Below are 20,452 nucleotides of genomic sequence, written 5' to 3'. Positions count from 1 at the left end.
GGGACACATACTGTGGGTCAATAAATAGACTGGAAAAAATACATTGCATGAGAACGTATGGTATAGATTGATAACTTTAACCAGACATTTTATGACCTATCATTTGGATGTCACGCTTCTCTGTCACACTAAATGTATTCTGATTCTGATGTATTAAAACAAGTGATGGTAAGGAAAATGGCATATAACACAAATGTACTGCTACTGTTATCATTCAGCAGACATTTTTATCCAAAGCATCGTGCAGCAAGGGAGTAACCTCTTGATCTGCTTTCAAACACTGTCCACTGAGCTCTGGACTTTGGCAGGTTCAAGAACCTCTGCAGACATATCTCAATAGCAAGTGTAAATAAACAGCAGCCTTGGAATTGTAGAATATTGAATGGCAAAGAAAGTGTAGAAGTTTATTTTCAATTGAGGGTTGCTTTCCACAGCCTCATATCATAGTGGTGCCGAGGCTGGAACAGAGAGGAACGTTCTATTCAGCTCTTAACCATACAGCAGTTAAGACTACATAGGGTGGCATTTGTGTAGATCTTTTCTGAACGGTCCAACGAGGCCTTTGGTGGTTCTGATATTATCTTAGTGATTCACTGCACTTTTACACAAATCATGGAAGTCCCTGAAAGATTGTGGCACACAGTTTAGCAGTGGTTGTTTGGAACAGGCAAGTTGTGTCTCAAGATAGGCAAACACAGGTGCATGCATGTTCTGAAACAGAGACTTAACCTGAGTAACAGTACAGCACTGGCTCCACCTACTGGTAGACTTGTTGCTAATTGTCGTCCTTTACAGTACTGTAGCCATTCAGAGGGGTTTCCTTTACTGAATCAGAGCGAGCACTAGGAGCACTTTTAGATCATTGAAACCACACTTAATAAAAACATGCTTTTTTAATGCTAATGATATTTTAAATTTCACTTTGCCTGTAACAAATGTATATAATTCACATTAGTCTAAACTTGCATTAATGAACTATTATTAATTCCAGGAAGAGTCTCAGGAAGAAGTATTAAAAATATTTTGTCAAATTCCAGATTTGTTTGAAATTCCGACAAGGATCCAGCCAAAGGCTGTGCTGATTGTTGACAGGAAATGTATTTGACAGTTTGCCCAAAGTTAAAATGGAGCCACCCCCTCTGCAAGGTGATCAACATGTGGAATTAATCACATTAGGAATTTGTTTCTCTGTGACATATTGGTTAAGACATACAGTAGACTTAAATCAAGGATCGGTTGTAAAATGTGGGCCAATCTTCTGCAGAATATAGATTAATACTTTAATTTATAAAACAATAACATTAATATTATTAATGTCATCTAAGTCTAAGTGTAAAAATGATGTGAAGTCATTTGGAATTATAAATCTAAATGGTCACATAATTTTACATGAAGGATCTCAGCAGTAATTGATGACAGCTGGTGCTCATTAACTGTCAAAGTAGACAAAATACCGTACTGTACCAAGCACACCCTTCCCTTCTCATAACTCAGAATGAGCCTTGACACTCCATCTGTTGCTAAATAGATGGTTTCTCAACCATCAATAATTCTGTCTAGGGTAGACAGAATTATTTAGAAAATTACATTAACATGAGATTATCACATCAAATTCATCTACATGTTAATTCCAGTTAACATGTACATAAACCACAGGCTTATTTTTTAGGCTTTGGAGTCAGTGACCAAATGATCGGAATTTCGATTTTAGGTTGGCAAACAACCATGGGGGTTTGTGATTGGCCTGAGTCAACGCATGCGCGTAGAGCTTTCACCCCGAACAATCCCAGTATTCCTCAAAGTTCTGGAAGTTGGGAATTCGCTATGCAACTTCATTGGAAAGGTGTTACGTACGGCGCGAGTGATCGCTGAAAAGTTAACCTTTGGATTACCAGGAAGGTCGGCCTTTACAGGATCCTGCTTCTTTGAGGTTATTTGATTGTCAGGTAAGTGTTGAATGTCAAAAGTTATAATTTCGAAACTTGAGACCTTGGACATTATTTTTGATTTGACCATACCTACCATTAGTTACCTGCATGTTAAGGTGTGGAGATTTCTTAAGGCGGTTACAGTAATAGCTTTTTAGTTTAAACAGATGAAAATAACCGAATTGTTAACTTTGCGACCATTGTGCTCATACAGTACTTGGCTGCACAACTGTCAGTAATTAGTCAGAGACTATGGTTCGTGTTCAACGCTTTGATGTCTTTGTATCCTGGAACACGCATGGATTCATTGTTGCAGTTTTGTTCATTGAGCGATGCATACGGATACTTGCGTCTAAATCTATCTATTGTACTGTTCACAAAGGAGATTTTCCTCATAATGACGTTGGAGGTGTTTTGGCTTTAAGTTTCCCGGGTCTCGAGAAGGTTTAAAGCATAGCAAAAGACAAAGACTCAGGTTCACTCTGACTACACTTGTTTGTTTGTTTTGAGTGGCTATATGCAAGTGCCACCTGCAAGAAAAGAAGCACAGTAAAAGTTTGTAACTGTATCAGACTTTCTTGAGGTAAAGGGTATCGTTTTTCACCCTACCTGGTATAAAATGTATTATGTTTAGTTAAGTCAGATTCAAAGATTTAACAGCAAGTGCTTCTGATAGTGAAAATAATATAAATACTATGATCTCCAGCCAAGTTGAATGCAATGCCATGTCACCTGTCTGAATGTTTTCTTTGAAGTAAGTGCTTCCGAATTCAGAACACTCTTTGAACACCTTTGTACACAATGTTGTGCTAACATTTCTCATTGTTAAAGGGCTTAGTTTGCTGGGCATGCTGTCAGTCAGAATCTGTCCAGACTGTGTTCAGTGCTTAGGCTGGAAAGTCATGCTGTACAACATCATAAAATACTGTGTGCAACAAATGTAGTTCACATAGTGTTTTTGCTGTGAGGCAAATTCACCATACTGCCCAACTTTCTGTCGATTTTACCATGCATTCCATACATACTTCTGCAGTAGTACTTCTGCGGTGCAGTATTTTGAGAGGCAGGATGGCTTCTGGGCGTAACCCTTAATGGGCACACTGAATATATTGTTTTGGTGATGTTGGAGTTGAAATGACCCAAGTACTTGACATTTTCATGTGAAACTTCTTTGTTCCATGGCAAATTTGAAATTCTTGCTTCCACTTTTGCATAGTAATATCCATCTAAAATGCAAATTGTGAAAATTCCTCGCACCAGGAAAGTAGTTCCTGTTTCAACAAAAGAATACTGTCTGAGAAAAACCAGGAGTAGCTGGGAAAAGAGGCACTGACTGAAAGGAAGACGTTTCTCAAACACGTGTCAGGAAGTACTTCCTGTCAGAACAAGGTGAAGGTTGTTTTGTGTGAGGTTGCGTTTGCCAGCCTTTAAACATGAAGCCTCTACTGATTGTTTTAGTTTTAGTTTGTTCATTCAATTGTGCGGGGCATTTGAACCGAACTGCAGAGTCAACAGTGTGTTTAACTACTGCATGGAAAGTGATACAATGCTTTTTCTTAAAGCCTGCAACAAAGCTCATTAAAACGCCCAGAAAATCTACAATTCAACCTTACACTGAGACTCATACAGAGGCAAGCAAGATACAGATAGCCCCTTTTTACACAAAGCCAGTCCGTAGTAGCAGCCAGATCTCAGACAATCCCCCCCCCCCCCTCACTGCTCTCTTGTTTACAGGAGACATTGTTCAGTCCTTGTGCCGCGCACGCCATGCCTTTTCTCTGTTTTTGTCTGGGATCCAGCCCAGGCACGTGGAACAACGCTGGCACCTTGGGATGACTATCCCTCACTTACCATGTGACTCTGTCGAGGACAAAGGGCTGTTTTGTGTGCTGTGACTGGCTCTGGCTACAGAGGAGAGAGACTGGTGGCCATAGACAGGGGGGACGTCTCTATTGGAACTGGACACCTCACAGACCGTGACAACAAGGTCCATCTTGGCCACCTCACACATACACAAAACATACTAGGCCACAAAGATGAGTTCTGTTGAATGGGGTGTTTTAAGTAGACGCTTGAGGCAGTGGTTTATGAGCTTGTTTCGTTGTATCACATTGGGGAGACAAATGTGTGAGCTTGTTTCTGAAGGACACGTCTCTAGAGAGGCTGAATCTCCGCTGCTGTGCTGCCAATGGATCGTGATGTGAATAGCTTGAGTCTGTGCAACTTGTGTGCTCAAACAAGTGGCAGTGTGTGTGTGTGTGCACCTCATCAGTGGGTCAAGCTGTGTGTTTTCTGAGTGAGACGCTCCTCCCCCTCCATATCCCTACATCTGGTTGATGTCAAACTATATAAATAAACCATAGTAACTCCTACACACTCACTCTTTATAATTTTGCAAAAAAAAGAATCTTCCTTTTAATGTTTTGTCTAGTGTATACCTCTACCTGTAAACCTCTTTTGATGTTTGGATCTCCTACCTGCTTGTTTTCCATAATGGTTTTGTGCTCACAAAGGCTTTTTCTAGGTGAATGATAAGCCGTCTGTAAGATTTAGTTATTTTCGCAAGCTTCAGGGATAAGTGGTGTGTGTGTGCCAGTATTACTGCCCCTAGTTGGACCACATCTGGAGGAAGCCCAAGGGAGTAGAGCAATCCTCCCCCTCACCCTGGTTGTACTCATGCAGGTTCTGGAGGAGCCCGAGCCAGGCACCAGACCAATATCTCACACAACACCTTAAACGGCTCCAGAGTGACGGGTGGATACTACTGAAACTACTGACTCAGAAACAGCTCAAACTGGCCGACTGCTTTGGGAGACTGGGTAGATAACCATGACGCTTCCATTGTGGAGACTGTGGTTTCCAACTGATTTTGGATGAAACTTCCAGTGTCTGGGTGATGTAACTAAAATGGAAAGTCTTTGCTCCATCTGACATCATAAAGCTAGGCTATATTTTACTGGCTCATTGAGTTTATGTGAAGGAATTGGATAATTTCACTGCCAATTTCCAGTATTGTTTTTCTGTGCCATTTGGCCTAGAATAAAAGGGGTATTTCAAATAGCATTACCGTGAAAGTGTATGTGCCCACATGATTACTTTGATTTGTTAATTTAATAAATTGATTCAATTCAAAGAGCATTTACATGAAAACCAGCATCATGCCTTAACTTAAGATTGACTCCATATGACCAAAACAACTAATGCTATTGTATTGGTCCCATGGGCACTGTGACCTCTTTTAAGTTGGGAGACACTGGAGGAATCTAATGGAAAAAGGGGTTAAGAAGTAATGTGATATCTAATGACATTGAGACCTCACCACTCCCAATGTATCTGTAGTAACAAACATCTGGAATACTTCTACTGTTGTGTTTCATAGAAGCATCAGGCCTACTGAAGTAGGCTAAATAAAGTCTAAAATTCAAACCTACTTGATGCTGCTCATCATTCACACGGCTCTAACCTCTATTTCAGCATCCCAAGGAGAGAACTAAAATGTTTGGATTCTAAAAACCGCTGTTCCATTTGGAAAAGCAGCCAAGTTTTCAGTTTTCCCTTCAGGGAGTGAGACAAGCAGCTGACCAAACAAAGCTTCCCTAGTGAGAGACTGGGCCGGGTTTCCATCAGGCGGGAGAACCGAGGAAAACCCACTCGTTCCTAAGGAGAACCCCTGTGGCTCACGTCCACCCTGCGTTTCAAAATAGGTTGTCTTGCCTCTGCAGCTGCGGTACCTTCTAGTAACGTTTTATAGTCCGATTGTCTTAGTAACTGAAAAATCGTCTGGTTTCACAATTCCGTAGTACTCCATCCAACACAGTGTTGTGGTTGGTTCTTTAATAACCCTGGCATTGTTTCCAGCTTCCACATTCGTAACTCCTTCCTCAGTTGCAGTTCCACAGCTGGCTCAATTAGAGATGTGTTTATGGGGCTGGGTAACTGTACTGCTACGTGAGCAAGGCTGTATTTCAGAGGAAACCTTAACCCATGTTGCCCATAGGGCCCATGACTGAACAAGGGCACACAAAAGACTTGATTCATGAACACTCAGGCTCCCTCAGCCTCTAATGGAGTCCATGCTGTAATTATGCCCTTATGGTCTTATGGTTTTTCTACCCTGCTGAGTGTGACTCTCTGACCCAGGGGGAGAATGGAAGTGAGGCAACCCCCCCCCCCCCCCCCACCCGATCTCAACCAAACTCCTAACCCTGAGGCTAGCCAGCCGAAGGGGGAAATACTGGGCTTACGGGCGGTACTCCTCCTCCACACGTAGGGCCACGACCTGTCCAATGGGTTTAACTCTGGGTTCCATCGTGGAAAACCTGAGAGTCAAACACTTTTTTATATCCTAAATCCCCTAAGGATTACATTTTCTTCTTTGGGCATTCTCACACTTTTCGCTGATTCAATGAGCTTGATATAAACTAGTGTTGTGATTAAAATAAATCTCCAGTGAATGGAAGCATGTGACATCTCCAAGTGGATCTGGCATTCAGAGGGTTGGGTAGGACGCCGTCCAGCGTTGTTTTGGAAGGCTGGCATTCCAGTCATACCATCATGCGCTGGGAGGAGGATCGCAGGGAGAATAGCAACATTATTCCTGATAAGACCCACAACCCCCATCCCACGACTGCTGGGTCACTGACCAGCATGCCCTGGGTGGGAAACGGCTACCGGGGGGGGGTTGGGGTGATGGTGAGGGGCTCTGGCGTTATAAGGAACATGTCATCAAGCTAATCTTTGTTTGACTTGTACTGTCACTACTGACTACGTTCATCCTTGTTTTTCATTAGTCTTCTCTTGTTTTTCATTATTGCCTGACTCTGGTGTTGTTCCCACCTGATCAGCTAGACCTGTTTTGTCTGAAAGAGAAAAACATGTAATAGATTAACATTATATGATATGCTCTCAGCTGTGGTGTTTAATTTCCAAAGGGGAACAAACTGGTTGCCAAGGGATTGAAAAGAAATGTGGCCTGTGGAGCTGGCATTTGAAAGGTGTTACACAATGTTGTTTGCAGTGAAAATAGGAACCTAGATGAAAACAAGTGATACCTAGTCGACACAGTTCAATTAAAATGTATTTATGAACACTATCTTTACACGAGCAATGCTAATCTTTCCAATGGATTGATTGATATAAACAGTATGTATCAATATACCATAGTAATATGTATAAGGCCTTATTAAATTTGCCATTAACAAATGCTTCTAATATCAGAACAGTATATTGTCAGGAATGTTTCCTACTAATGTAAAAACTGTAAATAAATAACAGTATTCTATCCTGCCACAATGCCCCTGACAAAAATACCAGACAAATTAGTTTCAAATTTCCTGTTGGACTTCCTTATCAAAGCCCAGTATTAATTATAAAGACCGAGGCAATCCTTCACTCTTCAGATTCACTCTGCCATGAACTGTAATTACACTTGATCACCCAAGACATGGAAATCCGCCACATCCTGTTCCATCTCAAACAGACGGGAAAATCCTAGGGTTGCACCACTGACTTCAGCACCAGGCCTATTATCACCAAGTTATGGACCGAGACTGCAGCTCTGGGACATCACAGGAAGTCCCAAGAAGGCTCTGATCAGCGAAGCTGTACTCTGACCTTGAAGGTTCAGAATCGCTCACAAACACAGGGTTGTGTGTTTAGGTTTGTTCACTCTGTGGTCTGGTTGAGGGTGATCTGCTGACAGGGTGAGTCTAGTCTGAGCCCACTCTGTGTCTGGGACTGCCTGCGTGGGACTAGCCTAATAACCTGCTTTGTACTTGGCTAGTGATGCCATTTCTTCTGTTCTGTTTAAATAGGTTGCAAGCTGTACCCTGGTTTCTTAGCAAGAGTGCAGTCAGTAGTCCGAGGAGAATAGAGGCAATATGCACTGTTGTCTCTCCGCTCCTGTGTGATAATGAAACTAACACTCCCATCTGTTCTCCTTTCATGGGCACAGTGGGGTGAAGATGATGTCTGATGCCAGCGAGATGTTGGCAGCGGCCTTGGAGCAAATGGATGGGATCATAGCAGGTAAGAGACTTCTGCACACCCAAGCTGCACACACTCAGTTATCTGTCCGTCAAATCCCTCTTCAATACTTAACAATGAAACAGGAAATCAGTGCTGGTGTGTAGTTTCTCTCAGCTAATATTCCACCCTTATATCTAATGTACTGATGCTGCTTCTTCTTAATGAGTGCCTTAGGAAGACTGCTCAATGTGAGTGTTCACAGGATGTTAGTAGACCATAGTATCCACCCCCACAACCTTCCACTGCCTTCAGACTGCCACTAGATTTTCCATTGTTTCACTGGCAGCAGAAAATGGTGAATATGGTAGTCAAGCCATACTTCTCTGGTTGAGATATTCTGACATATCTGTGTAGAGGCATTGGTTTGGTTTCCATGTCCAGATAAGCAGAAACAATCAGGTTTGAGACATCCCCTACTTTTCCGCTGACTTGTCTAATTATAGCATCAACCTTTCCATCGGAAGAAAGATGGCTGGTCACGTTACACCCCCGGCCCCCTCACCCCCCTCCTGTTACCACAGAAACAAGTGTTCTATCTCTGCTCTGCCGCTGGAGTGAAGACCATCCTCTGTGTATATTTATAGAATTCTGCACATGTTTATTTTCCCATCTATTTATTATAATTTTTTTTGAGTCCTACATCTTTATGAAGGTTGACATTTAGAAAGGTTGACAGATGGTGTCTCAGATGATGAGAGCAGGGAGCACTGGTCCAGTAGACAGGCTTGTGCTGCGAGCACAGACACATACTTGGTTGGTCTTTTGTTGTTTTTAGAATGAATGCCATTAAATATAATAACATACATTCTGAAACCCATTTGACCTGAGCTAAAGGCGTCTGGTGATGGTCAATTAGTCCACATGATTGAAGGGGTTTGCACGGGTGTTTGGATGTCTGCATTGTCCTCACCTCCACCCCCTCTCCCTCCCACTCTCCCCTCCTCCCAGGATCCAAGGCCATGGACTATTCCAACGGTTTGTTTGACTGCCAGTCGCCCACCTCTCCCTTCCTGGGCAGCCTGCGGGCCCTGCATCTGCTGGAGGACCTGCGGGGGGCGCTAGAGCTGATGGACGCGGACGAGAGGGAGGGCCTGCGCTGCCAGGTGCCCCACGCCACGGCGGAAGGACTCGTGGGGTGGCTGCAGGGGCGAATGGTAGGGGGGCGGCCTTGCTCTGTCCGAACACCAGTCACCACAAGGAAACGTGGTCTACTTGTCAAATATGGGTTGTAATTGTACTGTGCTTACCTTTTGTGCCAAATTAGCAACTGATCCACAGCCATACAGCAATAACATCAGAAATGATTGGTTTCAGTCGTCCACCAATGATATGTTACTGCCACAGACTTTTAGAAAGTTTTGAGTTGTTTTTGGCTGCACATGGCTCTGCTGGGATCTGCCTTGTGTCTCTCAGTCCTAACCTCTTTCTCCCCCGCCGGACGGCAGTGAGTGTGTGAGTATTGTGTTACGGCATGCTTTGTGACTGATCGAGTGTCTATGCAGCTGAGTCGTGCTTGAAAAAAAGTTTCCTTCCACTAAACTGCTGATGATTCATTGTGAGTTTAAGTGTTTGTGAGTCTCCCCCTTCCCTTCCGTTTTTCTTTTCCTTTTGTGAGACTCCTGCTCTCTCCATGTGTGAAATCTGAGGAGAGTTGAGTTCTGATTTGATTTCCACTTCAAACACAAATCACTTGCATGTGAGGGGGTGATTGACCTTCACATGTCATTCCTCTATCCGGGTTCACGTGGCATCCCTCTCTCTGTCTTCACCTAGAGGGCTGTGAACCGAAGGCCATCCACGTGATCCTGTTCTTGGGAAAACATTGTTGTTAAACTGCTTATCTCTGTGTGTGTCCCTTGGAAAAGGAAATATGCTAATAGTTGGTCTATAATGGCCAAGGTCATTAGGCAGCTAAGGCACCTTCAATATACTCTATATTGTCAACATGTAGGATTGTTCAGTTCGAGGAAGTGCAAGGTTGCTGTTTGTTTGTGCGTGAATGAGTGAGATCTGATTGTATATTAGTCCTGTGTGTGTGTGTGTGATGGAGCCTGTGTGTGTGTGTCTTCCAGACTAACGGCCACGGCTCAGTGGGTTCCCTAGACGCCGTCTACCAGGAGCGCCTCTCTCGCCTGGAGAGCGACAAGGAATGTCTCGTTCTGCAGGTGTGTGACCAGCCCGGCTAGTAAACAGGAAGTGGATAGGAAATACAACACCGGTGATACTTTTACAGTTTAACCCGAATGTACCGAGAGGAGCTCTCTCTTGTTCCTCTTGACCAGTCTAACTTTCAGGTTCTATTGACTCTGTTTTGTCTGTAATGACGTGGTCATGCATGCACGGTGGATGTGGGTCCTCCCGCGCAGGTGAGCGTGCTGACGGACCAGGTGGAGGTGCAGGGGGAGAAGATCCGAGACCTGGACATGTGTCTGGATGAACACAGAGAGAAGCTCAACGCCACAGAGGAGCTGCTGCAACAGGTGGGGAGGTCCGCAACAGCAGGAACAACAGCTGTGTTGCTCAGTGGCTCATGATTTGAGGGACCTCATCTGAATACCCTTAAAATGATCCCAATCACGGTTTGCCATAAAATGACCACATTTAGATAAAGTATGTTTCATGGGTATAAGCGTCTGTTTTGAGCTGTGGCGTGGTGTCGTCCTGTGGTTGTGTGCCCTGTGTGTTGCTGCAGGAGGTGATGAGCCGCACAGCCCTAGAGACACACAAGCTGGAGCTGATGACTGAGGTCTCCAGTCTGAAACTGAAGCTGGTTGCTATGGAAAGAGACAAAAGGGATAGTGAGGTACGCAGATGCGCACGCTTACACACACACACCCACACGCACACACACAAAATGGTTTTGATATTACTTGAAGGAGCCAAATGTATTTTTTTTCCTCTGTCAATTCTTTGTTGCCGAACATTTTGGGGACATACACGCAGGCTATTTTGTTTCATTTGAGCTCCCCTGCTCCGCGATCCACAATGCACTAGCAGGGTGGATTCAGCTGACAGGGACAGAGCGTTCTAAAACACCCACCTCCTCCTGCAGACCATTTCACCTCATAAAGTCATTCTGCTCCCTCTTTCCTGCCCTCCCTTCTCTCCCCTCTCTCTTGCTTTCTCTTTCACACTCTCTCTCTCTCCCCCCATCTCTCCATCCCTCTCTCTCCTCTCCTAAGAGGCAGAGTCAAGATTTCCACTCTCTCCATCTCCATGCAAGCCTGGGCCAGTGCTGGGAGGATATTGCCTTCCCAGTGTGTGGGTTTCAGACACAGTAAGCTGCAGGGTGCAGGCTCGGGTGGAAAGGCAGCGTCTAGCACAGATTTAATGCTTCTTTTGTCCCCAGCTGGTTCTAATTCAGCTATAAATCACACCCCCCCAGAGTGTAATGTATTTCTGTAATATCTGCCGTGCTGCAATGCGGCCGTTAGGTTTGTTTAAATATACAGTTTAAATCGCCTTGCTGCTGCAATTACATAAATTATAATACATAGAGGGTCTGTTTACGTGGTAATTGCTCCAAGGTGCACCACCCAGCGATATCCCTGAATGGAAGGAAAGCAGTACCATGGTTATTTACTGTGACAGTTTCTTGAAGACCGTAACTTGTCTACGGATTCATTACACAAGCAGTCACTCACCTCTTCCACTAACCAATAGATATTTATTATTCATCTTGTTTTTGTTGTTCTCCCTCCTCCCTCACACAACAAAACTATCCGCATACTATATCCGCAAAGTGCCTTTTTCAATGCCTGGGTTACTCCAGTCTCCTCTCCCCTCAGGGTCTGTACCAGGAAGTGACAGATCTGCGGTTCAGGGTGACCGATATGGAGAATGAAAGACTGCAGTGTGAGAAGAAACTCAAGTGTACCCAAGTGAGTATGGCACCACTGGAGGTCACCCAGGGCTGCTAGGACAGTAGAAGGCCATCTGGTCACATTTGATCAACCACGATGGCTTGGCCAGTGGTGCTTTCTAATTACATTTTGTTTTCCACTGGTTCATCTCGCATAAAGCACTGTGTAATTGTGGAAGTCTAAAACCTCTTCACCATCCCTTTCCCTCTTTACCCACGTAATGTTCTTTCTTTCAGACTTTTTCCCCCCCCTTTTCTGCTCTCATCCCCTCCTCCTCCCTCCGCCCCTCGGGTCTGGCCCTGAAGGTGGAGCCCTATCAGCTTCACTGTCGCTGGGGAGGAGAGCTTCAGTCTCCAGCCCAGGAACTTCCTCTCTTGGCCTTTCCCCAAGGACTACTAAACAATCCCTTTCTGTTGCCCCTCCCTCTCTGCTCTCTGCCTCTCACTTCCGCCATGTAAGCTAAGTAGAAGTTTTCACAACAAACTAATCCTCTCTGCTCTCTCGCCTTGGCATGCGTACTGTTGCTGTGGATGTTATCGTAGTTTCACAGAGGATCTCAGTCCTCCAGGCTAAATGAAGCGAGCAGACAGGGTCCAGCTTATGGATGACCTGTTTTCAAAGAGGTCCAGTCAGGTCCACCTGGGACACGTTTGCTGTGGAACGTCCAGCAGCTGTGCGAGTCTGAAACAATCACCTGGTGTTTTTGCACCTTTTTTGCTTTCCTGGTCACACCCAGGGTTTTAATGGTGCCTCAAACCAGCTGGATGTCCAGCTGGGGTGTGGGTCAGGATGGTCACTGAGGTGTTATCTGGTCCCACAGGAGGAGCTGCAGAGCCTGCAGGTGCTGCTGGAGGGCAGGGAGGAGGCACTGAGGACACTCAGGGACGAGGGCAGGCCAGGGGTCCTGAGTCTGGACAGGACAGATGGAGGGGACAGAGGTTTGTGTGTGTGTGTGTGTTTGTGTGTGTGTGGAGGAAGGGAGGGTGGCCCTGAAGGATAGGATCTGTCTTCTGGAATCTTCATATATTGTGGATGTTCTGGTGATAATATTACAGTGTGGTTGTGAAGAAGAATGTGATGTGGCAAGAAGCTCATCACATTCCAACATTACTGCCGCTTCCATTGAAACCTCTTCTGTAACTAACCGCTGTTTTTGAGCAATGATGTATATCTTCATCGAAATGCTGTATAAGTAGGGAAATTTCCCCCTAAAAGAGGGGGGAATACCTCTTCTGACATACAATAATCACACACAGAGATTTACAGTGGTCCATAGCCCTGGGAAGTTCATACAGGGGCCTGTTTGTGCCGTCCACCCTGTCCACCATATCTGTCTGCAGGCTCCATACCGCTCATGTTTATACATGATCTTTCACCCCCTCAGCCCTCTGCTGACAGCCTTATCACCTGCTATTCTACAGGAATGCTTTTTGACTCTGAGAAGATTGAGGCGTTTGAAAGATGTTGTAAATACAGTATCCTGAGCTATACTTACAGTAAGATGAGACGGTCGTGGAGGGTTTGTGCAGCTCTCAGCCAACATGGCTCAGGAATGGGGAATGTGCCCGCTCACTGACGGGAATGCTCCTGTCTTCCAGATGCCGAGATGATGAGGATGAAGAGAGCGCTGGAGTCCCTCGTGACAGCCAATACTGAGAAGGTCAACTGCACTACGAGTTCCTTTTGAAATTGTATCCCCTTAGCTGTAACACACTCCTCAGAAAACAGATGTTTCTAGTGTAAAATATACTAGAAACATTTGTTTTCTGAGGAGTGTGTTTTATATGATCTATCCAACTAATAGATTCCTTGTTATAATGTTGTCAATAGGAGCAAAGGATTGAGGAGCTTCAGGAGTCAGTCACACGCTACAAGATGGTCCAGGACCTGGTGAAAGGTGAGCTGCTGGATAAGTTGGGTGTTAGTCAGAGATTTGATTATGAGAAACTTGAATAGGTGTGTTGGGGTCCCATGGTCACCAGGTTTGTTTAACAATCAACACGTCTTCCCCTCCTCACACACACACACAGAGAAGTTGAATGAAAACGATTACGACGACATCCCAGATGACGCATCGCCGTCCATTCACGTCGCCATGGAAATGGACAGGGCCATGCTGGTGTTGCAGGAGTGTGCGGAGGCAGGAAGGAGGCCTGCCGAGGTAAACAACACCCCCATGTTGAAACAACCCACACACAGGATGCACCCCAGACTCTGGGCTTCCTGGCCAAAACCTCATTTCAGCCCCCACCCCTCCCCTCCCCAAAAAACTCCCAGAATTTCTCACTGGAATGTTGGAGTTCAAGAGGTCCTGCCTTTTGGATATTACTTTAGCAGGGAAAGTGAATGAGATTCTCAGCTATGTTCTGCGAAAGGAGCACATTCTGTAATGGAGCCATGCACTGATTATTTCTCCTATTTCGGATCTTTGAATGTGGTGCAGGTCGTCCCCTGTATCACAGAGCTCTCAGATGATGAGCAGGAGAACCGCACAGAGGCCCTGACCCGAACCCTGACCCCAGAAAGGTAACGCCTGGCCTGGGGCTGCACTCCCCTCCGCTCACACACTCTCCACACCCCGTGTTGACCCTCTGTCTCGTTCTCTCTGTACACTATCTAAACATGTCTAAGACTCAACCAACTGTCCCTCTCCTCCAGCCCCCTAGACGTCCATCAGTCGAGTAGTACCAGCCACATAACCAGCAGTACTGAGCAGGTAAGACTGGAGCGCACTCAGATAACAGGATAGTGAGTTACCTAGATTGTCTAACCTTAACTAAGGCTTCCTGTGTAACACTTTGAACTTATTTTATATTTTTCACATTTATCCACCTTGACATCACACTAGAGCTTCTATCACGGACCACTTGAACTCCCGTGGTTAAAACAGGACAGGAAATGAAACACACACAGTCTAGTCATGCAGAAGGCATGTTATAAGATATAATATATCCCTGGCATGGAAAACTGAGTCACTGAGCCCCTCCACTCGACTGAGTGATCTCTTCATCTCTGGATGAATGACTGTCAGAATGGATCAGCATTCAGAACAAATTCCTCAGTTCTGGGTCGGATGGTTATAATTACACTGGTGCCACCTAATGGTTGAAAGCTGGAACTGCATCATGTTCAATTGGAGTTGTTAATTGAGGCAGCTGGTTCAATTACATGTGGCTGAGATAGCAAGAGAACTGAGAAAAGGAGCAGCAGTGAAGACTCACGCTGCAGGTCCGTTTTCTGTGTTTGCAGAGCATAACCAAGGAGTCCAGTCCCTCATCCACCTCGCTTTCCAAAGCAAACACCTCAGGGGATGAGAGCTTTGGGTCCAAGAAGGCCCGCTCGTCTTTTGGGCGAGGCTTCTTCAAGATGCGTGGAGGCAAGAGAACCGCTAGCAGCCCCAACCTGGGTGAGTGTCTCCACCAAGTCTGTGGTCTGTCAGGATGTCGTGTCAAAGGATTACGTCTCTGTACAAAATCTGTTGTACTGTGTCACCATGCTGTTGTCACACATTTCAGGTGTGTTTATGTGTGTGCGTCAGTTTGTCGTCGTTGTCTTTCTGTCGGCGTATCCATCTCCATCATCATCACGTTGTGTTCTCCTTCCATTCTGTCCTCTCTCTCCCTCACACACACACCTTCCATGGTTGCTACTGTATGATGTGAAGACCGCAGTCGGAGTGCCAGTGCACCAACGTTAGGTACAGTAGTGTGGTAGCGCCCCCTGGTGTCTACAGGAGGGCCAGGCGTGCAGACTGGCAGCTCAGGATGACACAGCTGGATGTGTGCAGGGATACTGACACAGGAGTGAGACTTATCAACCTGACTACCCATGGCCAGGGCAAATTAAATACTGACATTTTGAGTTGTATATTTTAACTATATATATATGATTCAGGTTGTATGGTCACACTTCTGTGTTAGAATCTGAGCATATCAACCTTCCTTTCTTTCTCCAGTTTTTTTTTCTTTTACATGACTTTCTTTCTCTTTATTTCAATCCTTTACTTGTATCAAACAAGTGGACAGTTGTCCTTTGTGGACAGTTGTGCTTGTGTGACAAGTCCTACCGCTGAACTCTGCCTTCACTAAATCATATCCAGCTGTCCTTTATCCATGACGCGACACCATCTGCAATGACGCTGCCTAATGCTGCGTTTGTCCTTTAAGTTCTGAGCCTACAGCCTAGAAATGCTCTCAATGTCAGTGAGAAGTTTCTTCGATCCATCCTTTGCATGTGCGGATGGAGTTGTGGCGCTTCCGTGTGGCTGGCTTGGTGTGTTGTGCTGTAGTGGTGGTGGCCATCAGAGTTGTTGTACTAAAATCATGTTGATAGTGGTGGCGGTGGCCATGGGTTGTCCTAGAATCATCTTTATCGTGGTGGTGGTGGCCATCTTAGTTGTAGTCCTGGAACCATATTGGCAGCCTGCGCTGTTCTCCGCGGTGGTGGGAGGTGCTAGGTGTTGCTGTGGTTCTCATGGTGTGTTTTTACAGCGGAGACAGAGAGAAAGGGCACGGAACACCTGGACCTGGCGGGGGCTCCGCCCCGGACGACCCAGGGGGGAGGGGGCAACCACAACCTACCTGCCTCGCCCGAGAGCAAGAAGAAGGCCAGAGGCTTCAAGAAGTTCTTTGGCAGGTGAGACAAGTTTCCTTCCTTCCTTCCCCCCCCCCCCCCCCCCCCCCTCCTTCACTTTTTTTCCTTCTCGATTCCTTAACATTTGACCATACTAGTAATGATACTCGAGCAGGCACTCCTTGGTTTAGCTTCACTTTTACCTTCGCTATTTAAACATTACATTCCTTATGTTATACTTATGGATGTTTCTTGTCCACACAGGCTGAGGAGAAGTCATTCCACCTCCTTCAACCTGGACGAGGCAGAGACGGAGTTCAAGAGGGGAGGAGTCAGGGCCACCGCGGGCCCCCGTCTCGGATGGTCACGTGACCTGCACCATGGCGCCAAGTAGGTGGAGCCTCCCGCCGGATGATTCGACAAGATGCATGGGAGAAGGTGTTTGTCAGCGTGTACTGACCTCTCGCCCTGAACCCCCAGTGACGTGGAGGTGCCTTTTGCTCGGTGGACTAAAGAGCAGGTGTGTGTGTGGCTGCAGGAGCAGGGTCTGGGTCTGCACATGGCCCAGGCCCAGGGATGGATCCGGTCAGGACACACCCTGCTGCAGGCCTCACAGCACGACCTGGAGAAGGTATGGCAGTCTGGGGGGCCCTGTTTGGGGGAGGGGGGGGGGGGGGCGGCATGGGAAGCCCTTGGGGAACCTGGGGGGGGGGGGGTCTGCGAACATGCTATACACTGTAGAAACGATGTAACCATAGCACGTTAGTATAGTATGTGTTAGCTGTAGCTATGTGGTGTCCATCTGGATGTGTGATCTTGTCTGACACGTCCCTCCAGGAGCTGGGACTCAAACACCCCCTTCACAGGAAGAAGCTGCTGCTGGCCCTGCAGTCCCTGGGCTCAGAGGAGGACGACCTCAAGGGCCTTCTGGACCACAACTGGGTGACCAGTGAGTGAACGCCCTAACTTGAGTTTCAGTAGGATTTTGACCATCAAACATGCGCTATAGGACGTGCTTGGATGTGTTGCACATATCATTGCTGCTGAAGCGTCTTTGCATTTTGTTACGTCAACATTGGGCCACTTTTTTCCCCTCAGGGTGGCTTGATGACATAGGCCTGCCTCAGTATAAGAGCCAGTTTGAGGAGGGGCGCGTTGACGGGCGCATGCTGCACTTCATGACTGTGGTGAGTCCAACCCTCCATCTTGTACCATTTGTATCCTTCTCTTAAGCACATCCTCGCTGCCTGCTTTCAATGCATGTTTTTCTCCCAGTTGTGACCATGACCTCTCCCTCTCCAGGATGACCTGCTGTCTTTGAAGGTGGGCAGTGTGTTCCACCACCTCAGCATCAAGAGAGCCATCCAGGTCCTCCGCCTCAACTTCTACGAGCCAAACTGCCTCCGACGACGCCCCTCTGACGAGGTCCGACACGATGGAACTAAATACCTGTCATTATCATCGCCTGTTCCTTTTTTTGAGATGTGTACAAGGACTACACACAGTATTATATAGACTACATGTCTCCCCCTCCCCTCCCCTTTCTTCTGTCTAGAACAACGTCACTCCTGCCGAGATCTCCCAGTGGACCAATCACAGGGTGATGGAGTGGCTGCGCTCGGTGGACCTAGCAGAGTACGCCCCCAACCTGCGGGGCAGCGGCGTGCACGGGGGGCTCATGGTAACACAGCGAGACAGGACAGAAGAAATGGAATATACCATTTTGAATGAAAGCAGGTCTAGGACAGACTAAGAAACCCAATGTTTAGTCTGAATGCCAGTAGCTGCAGCCAAATACTACAGAACTAAAAATACAGTTTGAATGGTGGCGACAGCAACACAGAATAGAACCAGCCCCGTGACCCCGTGTGCTCCGCCTCAGGTGCTGGAGCCCAGATTCAACGTGGAGACCCTGGCGCTCCTGCTGAACATCCCCCCCAACAAGACCCTGCTGAGACGCCACCTGGCCACGCACTTCCAGCTGCTCATCGGCTCCGAGGCCCAGAGGCTGAAGCAGGAGTGCCTGGAGCACCCCGACTACGCCGTGCTCACCGCCACCGCCAAGGTCAAGGTAAGCAGGCCTAGAGGTCAATCATGTGGCCTGTCTGACCCTCGGGGTGGGAGGAGTCAGAGCGAGTGCTGGTTGAGGGCTGACGCCTGTACGAGTCCTGGAGCTGCTTCACTGCTTTGAACAGATGGCTGCTTCATCTTTCCTTTTTATTATTAACATTGTACAACCAATTAAAATCAAGAAAATACGGGCATGATGGGTTTCCATGGTAATATGTTCACCCCTGGTCCCAGGCAGTAGAAGAAAAAAAAAAGCGGTCTCAAACTCACTAGTCTATAGCCTCCGTCTCTGACTGACCCCTCCCTGTCTTGACCCCCCCCAGCCCAGAAGACTGTCGTTCGGCAGCTTTGGGACCCTGCGGAAGAAACGCCAGGAGGACAGCGACGAGTATGTCTGCCCCATGGACGTGGAGATGCCCAAGAACAGCAGCTTCCAGAGGGGGCTGAGGATCTACGAGGATGACCTCTGCGTCCTGGAACAGGTCTGTGTGGGAATCATGATTCCATCAGACGTCTCCAAGAGGACTTGGACTGTGTTTCTGAAACGAGGGTGTGAGAATATTGAGACTAGGTGTTTTTCCCAAAAGGGGGAGTAGAATATTGAGTCTCAGCCTTTCTGCACGTCTCAGAAAGTTTCTGAGAGCAGAAGGCTGGCATTAACAACTTTAAATGTAGTATGCAGACGGAATACTGAACAAGCACAAATCCTCCCCTCACCACAAGTGAAATCCTTCAGCCATTACCTCTGCTTCTTCCGAGACTGTTCCAGAACATTTCAATAAACTCAGACTCAGTGACTAACATTTGATTTGTATTCTTTACTGTGGAGGTGAAGTGTGGTTGAATGTGCTGCTTGTGTCTGCAGATGGAGGACTCTGAGGGGACGGTGAGGCAGATAGGAGCCTTCTCCGAGGGCATCAACAACCTGACGGTAAGAAATCATTAATGCCACAACACGATCTCCCTCTGTACCCGAGGAGAGCATCTCAGCAGAGCTCTGCAGTAAAACACCAGCTCTCCAGGAGTCCTCAGACGAGACGAGCACGTTTTGAATGGAGGTGTGTGTTGCATGTGGCGTGTGCGTGTTGCAGAGCATGCTGAAGGATGAGGAGTTCTTTACGGAGATCTCCCCCGAGGCTAGCGTGACAGACGAGGACTCGAACGTGTGAGGAAGGGGCTTGACCTTCCGCCGCCATGCCAACCGAGCGCTGTGAAATGGAACAAACTGTACTAGCTTTACCACCACGGTAACTGAACACACTTTGACAAACATAACCAATGCTTCATTTGGGACTTCTCTCATTTTCAAGTAAAAAAAAAAAGCACGTATTTATTGAGATTGTCCAAATGTACTGCATGAATTCACAAACCTGCATGATATCCACGTGAACTTATTGCTTTATAGGAGTACTTACTGTATGTTTTGATACGTCTGAAGAGCCACTAGTATTACAATATGTCCAACTTATTTTTAGAATCCTCTCCCCTCTTTCCCATTAGCCTCTGTGTAACCTTTGTGAAATGTCTTGTGGGACACATCACCATGGCATCCCAGCTGATGTCCACGCATCCCAGTCTGTTTATCCACCCATCCCAGTCTGTTTATCCACCCATCCCAGTCTGTTTATCCACCCATCCCAGTCTGTTTATCCACCCATCCCAGTCTGTTTATCCACCCATCCCAGTCTGTTTATCCACCCATCCCAGTCTGTTTATCCACCCATCCCAGTCTGTTTATCCATCCTAATCCCCTCCATCTGCTGTGTTACTTGATGAATAGATCTACATATTTTTCTATATCCCGCATCTGACCTGTTCTATACCATAAATTAACTTGACAATCCTATACTTTTCAGTGTTCACCCACAAGTGATGTTATCTTAACCACATATCAATGATTCTTATGTACTGTTTATGTATTTTGTAATATTGTTAATAAAGTTAAATGTAATAGTCTGCCTGTAATGGCTTTTTTTTTTTTCCTTTAAGTGT

General features: G+C 46.4%; 1 protein-coding gene across 3 annotated transcripts; it reads left to right on the top strand.

The window, feature by feature from the left end:
- Window positions 1-1,783: 1,783 nt before the first annotated feature.
- On the top strand, window positions 1,784-20,420 carry LOC124469413 (liprin-beta-1-like). Of its 3 annotated transcripts, none has more exons than XM_047022686.1 (26): window positions 1,784-1,946; window positions 7,882-7,955; window positions 8,904-9,109; window positions 10,028-10,120; window positions 10,322-10,435; window positions 10,648-10,758; window positions 11,756-11,836; window positions 12,639-12,756; window positions 13,417-13,478; window positions 13,649-13,715; window positions 13,849-13,979; window positions 14,262-14,344; window positions 14,477-14,534; window positions 15,068-15,224; window positions 15,483-15,515; window positions 16,309-16,453; window positions 16,655-16,780; window positions 16,871-17,021; window positions 17,228-17,339; window positions 17,489-17,577; window positions 17,693-17,815; window positions 17,946-18,071; window positions 18,273-18,461; window positions 18,784-18,942; window positions 19,326-19,391; window positions 19,552-20,420. In XM_047022686.1, the coding sequence occupies exons 2-26, from the start codon at window positions 7,892-7,894 to the stop codon at window positions 19,627-19,629; spliced, it is 2,742 nt and encodes a 913-aa protein (XP_046878642.1). In that variant the 5' UTR covers window positions 1,784-1,946; window positions 7,882-7,891; the 3' UTR covers window positions 19,630-20,420. The 3 variants fall into 3 exon arrangements, with proteins under 3 accessions (XP_046878642.1, XP_046878641.1, XP_046878643.1); XM_047022685.1 differs by having other exon boundaries at window positions 11,744-11,836; XM_047022687.1 differs by lacking the exon at window positions 15,483-15,515 and having other exon boundaries at window positions 11,744-11,836.
- Window positions 20,421-20,452: the final 32 nt, after the last annotated feature.

The sequence above is a fragment of the Hypomesus transpacificus genome, chromosome 7, assembly GCF_021917145.1.
Source record: "Hypomesus transpacificus isolate Combined female chromosome 7, fHypTra1, whole genome shotgun sequence".
Lineage (NCBI taxonomy): Eukaryota > Metazoa > Chordata > Actinopteri > Osmeriformes > Osmeridae > Hypomesus > Hypomesus transpacificus.
Note: the sequence above shows the minus strand (reverse complement) of the source record. Positions and strands in the feature narration are given on the sequence as shown.